This window comes from Temnothorax curvispinosus, unplaced genomic scaffold, assembly GCF_003070985.1.
Source record: "Temnothorax curvispinosus isolate PA1 unplaced genomic scaffold, ASM307098v1 QBEX01007779.1, whole genome shotgun sequence".
Lineage (NCBI taxonomy): Eukaryota > Metazoa > Arthropoda > Insecta > Hymenoptera > Formicidae > Temnothorax > Temnothorax curvispinosus.
In genome coordinates this window covers 1-7,139 of record NW_020217559.1, presented here as the reverse complement: position 1 = coordinate 7,139, position 7,139 = coordinate 1, and the positions used below count along the sequence as shown (strand labels likewise).

The 7,139-nt window shown below is 37.7% G+C and overlaps 3 protein-coding genes across 3 annotated transcripts in view; 2 read left to right on the top strand and 1 right to left on the bottom strand.

Annotated features, from left to right (window-relative positions):
• The window catches only part of LOC112457429, a 6,891-nt gene extending 5,330 nt beyond the window's left edge, over nucleotides 1-1,561 (top strand). The window contains exon 2 of the mRNA XM_025020466.1: nucleotides 78-1,561. Coding sequence (XP_024876234.1) covers nucleotides 78-295 — 218 coding nt within the window. The 3' untranslated portion in view covers nucleotides 296-1,561. The remainder of the gene's footprint in view (nucleotides 1-77) is intronic.
• Nucleotides 1-4,356, bottom strand: part of LOC112457426 (kinesin-like protein KIF14) — a 17,872-nt gene extending 13,516 nt beyond the window's left edge. Inside the window, exons 1-5 of the mRNA XM_025020464.1 lie at nucleotides 4,160-4,356; nucleotides 3,261-3,821; nucleotides 2,475-3,021; nucleotides 2,144-2,371; nucleotides 1,933-2,061 (exon numbers count right to left, since the gene is read on the bottom strand). Of these exons, the coding sequence (XP_024876232.1) occupies nucleotides 1,933-2,061; nucleotides 2,144-2,371; nucleotides 2,475-3,021; nucleotides 3,261-3,821; nucleotides 4,160-4,263 (1,569 nt within the window). The 5' untranslated portion in view covers nucleotides 4,264-4,356. The remainder of the gene's footprint in view (nucleotides 1-1,932; nucleotides 2,062-2,143; nucleotides 2,372-2,474; nucleotides 3,022-3,260; nucleotides 3,822-4,159) is intronic.
• Nucleotides 4,357-4,669: 313 nt separating this feature from the next.
• LOC112457428 (protein catecholamines up) lies at nucleotides 4,670-6,721 on the top strand. Its single transcript, XM_025020465.1, has 4 exons — nucleotides 4,670-4,867; nucleotides 5,060-6,182; nucleotides 6,362-6,437; nucleotides 6,524-6,721. The coding sequence occupies exons 2-4, from the start codon at nucleotides 5,133-5,135 to the stop codon at nucleotides 6,697-6,699; spliced, it is 1,302 nt and encodes a 433-aa protein (XP_024876233.1). The 5' UTR covers nucleotides 4,670-4,867; nucleotides 5,060-5,132; the 3' UTR covers nucleotides 6,700-6,721.
• The last annotated feature ends 418 nt before the right edge of the window (nucleotides 6,722-7,139 follow it).

Sequence of the window (7,139 nt, the reverse complement as noted above, 5' to 3'; positions counted from 1 at the left end):
AAATATTTATTCTAATCATTGAAAAAGTTGGATTCTTTTTCTCTTCTCAGCAGTCAATTTCGTGTTTATTGTTTAAGGAAAAACAGCGGAAAATCAACGAACCGTGCAGCCACAATCCAAAGAAAGCTGTCATTTATGCAAAGAGATGAAAAGGAGAAACTTGGCAGCTTATATAAGAAGTAAATCACGGAGCGATTCCTGTCACGAAGGGATCAACGAGGAAGAAGAAGAGACTGACGTGACATGCAACGAGAGGAAAGTCGCAGATGCCAACCGAAATAAATCGGCGAAGTAGTTACGCGTGCAGACAATCCTAGCCTTTAGATATTACGAATAATGGACGAATCGTAATCTTTAGGTATAACGGTCACGACAATAATTTTATAATTGCTTTTAATGACGATAATATTAAGCTTACATTTAAGGCTCAGTCACAATGAGAGGAATAAGGAATAAGATAAAGGAATTAGGAATAAGGCATATTGCATCTCACTTTAATGTACGTGTATTGATGAAGTGAGATGCGACATTCCCTTATTCCTTTATCTTATTCCTTATTCCTCTCATTGTGACTGAGCCCTTATGACCACTGAATTCACACATATCTGTTTCTGGAAATACGTTATAGAACGATAAAACAGAATCGAGTCTTGAAACTCTTTTGTATTTTACATTATGCACATGCGCAACGTTTTTTCCCCCCAAATTAATTAGACACATGAATATTAAATTGGAATAACTATAGATGTTATACCTTATACCCCCAAGCAGGTATGAGTCAAATGAATTCCCAGAAAGAATCAGATTATATCGAAGTGTGCGTGGTAAACAGGAATATTTTATCATTACTCCATTCATTCTTTCAGTTATACATTATGGTTAATCGCACGCTAGTCGTTTAACGAATATTCATGTAAATATAAATGTAAATACGCTCCCAAATGTCAATTCTCGCTAAGACCGTTTATTACGGCCGTCAAATTTTGAAAATTATATCCATGCTTGCACAAATTGAATTCATGCTATTGAAAAAGAGAAAGAAAGAACATATCACTGCAATCGTAATTTTAGAATCAGTTGCTATCTTGCTTCAGATAATAACTGCAAATATATCTAGAATGAAAAATGCAGCAAAATCGATTTGGAACTTCAATAAAGTTAATTACAATAAAAGAACCTCACAGATTAACTGCTTGATATATGAGACTGAATACACGATTATGTATTTTATAAGCACAGCGAAATAAGTTTTAGTTTAAGTATATGTAATACACTACATATAGCACAATAACATACAATGTACTTAGTTCTGAAAAAAATAAGATTTTAATATCTTTTTATTGTGGCAGATGCTAAGTTAAAATTAAATCGATATATTTCACCAGTTATTTTACTTGTAACAATTATTTCTTAAGGTATGTATTTAAGTTATTGTATGATCGGATATAACAATCCACAAGCATTTTTATTTTACATACTGGCATAATTTGAATGTTACAATTACTTGTAAATATTAAGTAAAAAAGGATTATAAGGTATAATAATAATAGTCTGAAGCATATATGTCTTTTTTCTAAATTATTGTGTTTTTAATACAATCCTGAATCCTGATAAATTTTTTTCTTTTTCCTTTCCAATAGAAAAATATCTGTCATATCTCAAAACTATGTAAATTTATCTGTACTGACAGTCACGCAGAATGCCATTTCAGGCAATTATAAAGTGCACGAAGTAGAAAAGTATTGGTAATAATGTTCTATAAGAGAGACTAGAAACATGTAAAGATTGTCTATTCAACACGAAGTAAGTCTATTTATTTATATTCAAAGATATTTTTGGGCCCTCAATTTGTAAAAGAATGCGTTTATTGAACTTGTAATAATTTCCGCATTTTCGTTAATCCAAAACATGCACAGATAAAATAGTACTTACCTTTAACAGCCATGTCAACACTGATTCACGGTACGGCACAAAACCCTGTTTACGATTGTTTGTGTTCTCCGTAAGTGATGAAATTACCTTCCCCAAGGTAAGTAAAGATTTGTTAATAGACACACCTTCCTGTTGAACAAACCAATATACATTATACAATGTATCAGTTATTCGACGCATGTGGGATAAAATTACTATGTCAGAAACTGACTCTTAATCTGTCACCAGTTGCAGAAGTTTGGCTCAATCTCTCGCTACCAGCTAAGTCAACCAAGTTAATTTTGCTGCGACGATTAGCATCGAGTGGCTTGCAATCCAACTCATTATCCGCATGCGCTTGAGTTAGTATAATACTGAAAATGCTGTGAGATCGTGAGCTCTTCTCGTTCATACCAGTCGCGGCTGTGGCTCTCTGCGAGTTTCCCACTTTAAGCCAAGTCTAAAAAAAATTACATTCACAAAGAGATGAATATATATATATTTAGAAAACTAGTCGTAATCGCGCGTTCTTATAAATCGTTATTGTGAAATTATAAAAGTACCTGTAGGTCTTTGTAATTTTGCACACAATGCTGGCTCAAATCGACGACATAGGGGCCGAAGGCAGGATGCTCCCTTACTTTAAGGGGAGCTTTCTTCGATGCATTATTTGTATTTGCTAAGAGATCGTGTATCTTTTCATTATATATCTCGAAGTAGCTGATTTCTACGGTGGTCTCGACCTGTGGATTGTCACGTGCTCGTGTAAATATTTCCTGGCAAAATCTTGGGATGATACCGACTCTTTCGTCGAATGGCGTCGCGCTTAACTGCGCGGATTCTGTGCCCATTAAACTGTAACTTTTTCCAGATCCCGTTTGTCCGTACGCGAACAAGCAGACGTTGTAACCCTCGAAAGCATTTTGCACCAAAGGTAACACCATATTGCGAAAGACAACCTCTTGACTGGCGTGACCAGGCGTAAGCGGATCATCGTGCGAAACAAAGCAATGATCGTACATGAAAGTGTGATGCGCAGATTCGCATTCCACGATAACGTTCTGACCGTTTCCCTGCACGACTGTTGTGACCTTTGGATCGTTTGATTCCCTGAAATTACAAATATTGTGAGTAATAAAATACCGTTTATCAATGTAACATAGAATAGAAATAGAAAATAGAAAGAATTAAAAATCTTAATGTATATACAAGTATATTAGTTTTTAAAAAAATATAAATTTAATACCTAAATATTTTCATCTCAATTATAAGTGACAAAAAGAAGAGTAATATAAGCATGTAGTAAATATGAAAATTTCTTGCAGGATGATTAGTCTAATCTCACTTACTTGCCAGTCAAGGGTCTAATACGTATTCCAACTGTAAGATTGCTGCTTTCACCCTCGTACATTGTCTGTTCCCCTATCACTACGTCGTCAATTTTGTGGGATGGAGTTTCCAAGTGGACTGCGTTAAAACAGTCCGGGGTGCTCTGCGACAGAGCATGATCGCTGAAGTAACGTTTCACAGGCGTTCTCGCATTGGGTAAAATATTGAACTTGGCATCAGCACTGGGCGTATTTGTCACTCTTGTATGCTTGGGCGTGTAAAACTGTATGGCAGACGTCTTATCGCTGGACAATCCACCAGCAAATCTTCTCTTGACCGGAGTCTTTAGATTTCTGTCATTGGACGTGACGTTGGAGACTGTGTTTTCCTGCTGTGGGTTTGTAGATTTTGGACACGGTTCTGCGTCGGACAACTTGTTCGGAGATCCCAAGATCTCTGCTATCTCGAGTTTCGACGATACCTTTTGCAGAGGACATTGCGTCAACTTGCTTGTACTCTGACTCTTTGTTAAAACCGCTTTGGCTGGTTCATTGGACAAGGGAGGATACAAATTCTTCCTTCTGCAACAGAAAAGTGTTGTTATTTTATTCTGGCAAGTTTCTTTAATTTAACGAGCGTCGTAAAATGTAAAAAATAAGAACGTTAGACTTCTACGGCTTGAAAATGAAAACATTTAATTATTATTTATATTGTATTTAACTTGATATATTTTATACATAAAGTATATACGTAACTATATGTATTTTACTTATATAAATAAAAAGAGAACATATTCATCTTATTTTCGGTAATGATGCACGATTTATGCAACGTTTATCTCGTTGACACGCAATAATTTTCAATCATCACGCGTCGCGCGTTAACGGTTAAAAACAATGTCAACCGAGCTTGGCCTTACGTTTTTATCGCGGGGACGATGTCCTGCTTGGCGGTGCTCCTCGGCGAGGTCGAGAAGATAGCCTCGCAGTAGCCGCGACTCGTGGATTTCTGATTTTGAGACATTTCTCGGTGGGAAAATCACGGAGAAAAGAGCCACCCGACAACACGATGGGAATTTAAACGGATTTGAGTTTCACGACCTAACTTTACGAAGCCCGGCACTCACGGCCGTGGTGTACGAAGTGTATACAGACGTGATGGACGACAACACGAGGGATTCGCCTTCACGGTCTGCCATTTTCGGGCCAACTATGCCGCGCTTTTAAAAAACGTCATGTCAATTTATCAAATATCTATGCAGTTTATTGGTGAAAAATTAATTTAACTCAATAGAGAGAGAGAATTTATATAAGTAATGTTATTCTAAATAAATCTGTGAAATCAGTATAATAATAATAAAATATAAATCTAATAAATCCCTTCGAGATGCGGATCAATCAAGAATGTTGTCCAATGATGTCCAAACTCTTGCCGACTTAACCTCGTTGTCGGAGTCCTCGACGAGAGTCTTCTTACGCATGACGCCACCTGCGAGGTCTTCTGAGTCCGGGTACAGTATATATGTGATCCGGGGGTTGGTGACCTACAAAGTGGAGATTCAGTGGAGTAGTGGGTAGTGGAGCAGTAGTGGAGAGACCAGGAAGCGGCAGCAAAGACAGCGAGTGAGGTTAGTCGGGCATACATGGTTTAGGCTATTTCCAACGTTTGTTAACTTCTAACCGACCGTTAACTATCGAAATAGCCAACTTCTATTTTAAAAAGTTAACGGTCCGAAGTTAACAGACGTTTGGAAATAGTGGCCCATATTTGACGTCTTCTGGCAGGGTGGCATCTGTACATTACTTTCGTGCTTCCGCAGGCACGCATGTCCACGTCACATCGGCGAGCGAACGCATCTCGATCGTGCCAGCGAAATCGCGGAGGGGACCACAATGACAGAGGATAACGGGCGGGCTCTCGCGAGAAGATGGATCTCGAGGATAATACTCGCTACGTTTCTCGCGCTCATCATTTTGAGTCTGCCGGCGATGTGCCAGCGGCACGAGTCGCCGAGCTTCAAGTATTCCAAGGAAGCCAACGAGATCTACTCGGATGAACGACATCAGTATCAGCCTTATGATCATGATCACGATCACGATCACGTTCACGTTCACGATCATGAACATGAACATGAACATGAAGAACATGATCCGATACGGTATGATCCACATGGCCATGAGTACCCTCCTCCGAAAGCTTCGACAAAACCAAGCCCTCCGCATATTAAGAATTACAAAGATATTGTTGTAAGAGCCATTGGGTCGACCTTGATCATATCTGCCGCACCTTTCCTCATATTGTTCTTCGTGCCGCTTGACAACACCGAGCAAAGTGAGTGGCTGCTCAAGATCCTGCTGAGCTTCGCGTCTGGTGGCCTGCTAGGCGATGCGTTTCTTCATTTGATTCCACACGCGATGATCCCTCACTCACACGGCTCTTCAGAAACACACTCACACTCGCATTCCAATTCTCATGACGAACCAGGACATCACAAACATGATATATCCGTCGGTTTGTCCATATTGTTAGGGCTAATAGTATTTCTAATGGTGGAGAAGGCAGTACGTATTGTTAAGGGCGATCATGGCCATTCACATGAGAAAAAAAATGTTTTGGTAGAGAAGAGAGAGGGGAAGAAAGAGGAGAGGAAAGAGGAGAAAAAAGAGGGGAAGAAACAGGAGAAAAAAGAGGAGAAGAAAAATAGCGGTAAAGCAGTTTCCAAGGCGTGCAAGACACCTGAAAGCGATATCAAGATCGCCGGCTATCTGAACTTGGCGGCGGACTTCCTGCATAACTTTACAGATGGTCTGGCTATAGGAGCCAGTTACATGGCTGGAGACAGTATCGGTTACGTAACGACATTCATGATATTGTTACATGAAATTCCTCATGAAATTGGTGATTTTGCCATCCTGATACAAAGTGGATACAGTAAAAGTAAGGTGAGATAAACGGATGCAGACATAAATATATTACATTTAAGAACAGATTAAACTATACGAAATATTATAAAATACAATGAAAGATTTCAGTTGCAATCTCTATTTTGCTGACTTTCCTAATTATATTTTCTTGTAAAGTTCAACATAAAAAAATTTTGCAGTTTTAAATGGTTTTACAGGCTATGAAGATGCAGTTGGTCACTGCTATAGGAGCTTTATTAGGAACTTTTATTTCTTTGTTGGCAGAAGGAATGGGTAAGAAATATATAATGGCAACATTTAAATAAACATGCTAGATTTTAGTTTGTATATCTCGTCTAATTTTATCTTGTGCGTTCTAGGTGATTTTGCAACAAAGTGGATTCTTCCTTTTACAGCAGGAGGCTTTATTTACATTGCAACCGTTTCTGTAATACCAGAACTTTTAACTGCCACCAAACTTTGGCAATCAGTTCAGGAGATATCTGCACTTCTTGTCGGAGTATCTCTGATGGTTTTTATGTCAAACATCGAATAAGAAATACATTTGTTCAAATTTATTTTATTATTCTCATTCTCAGTTTATTTCGTTCTTACTCATTAGCTCTGAGAGCATTTCCAATAGATAAATAATAGGGTAGACAAGAAATTTGCCCTTTGCAAGCAACAGTAATTGTTGAATTCAATGTGTAAATAAAAAAAATTGTGTTCGTCTTGATGAAGAACAGGATTGTGAAAATAGAAAAGAACTTTTACGGCAACCGTTATTTTTACATTGAAAAACAAACTCGGTGATTTTGTGAAATATAAAACATTTAAAGATATAAAAACATCATGAGATCTATAATTACAAGATAATGTTACGATATTAATTTATTCAATATAGCTAAATATTAACTATATAGTGTGTTTGATAATCTATATATTTTGTCATAAAGAAATTCAATATTCACACATTTGTTCCTATATACAGGGTGT

Bases quoted from the DNA above. Each gene is read 5' to 3' on its own strand.
- LOC112457428 (XM_025020465.1), top strand. From the start codon at position 5,133: ATGACAGAGGATAACGGGCGGGCTCTCGCGAGAAGATGGATCTCGAGG. The intron at 6,183-6,361 runs GTGAGATAAACG...ATGGTTTTACAG, and splicing joins GTGGATACAGTAAAAGTAAG to GCTATGAAGATGCAGTTGGT. The intron at 6,438-6,523 runs GTAAGAAATATA...TGTGCGTTCTAG, and splicing joins TTTGTTGGCAGAAGGAATGG to GTGATTTTGCAACAAAGTGG.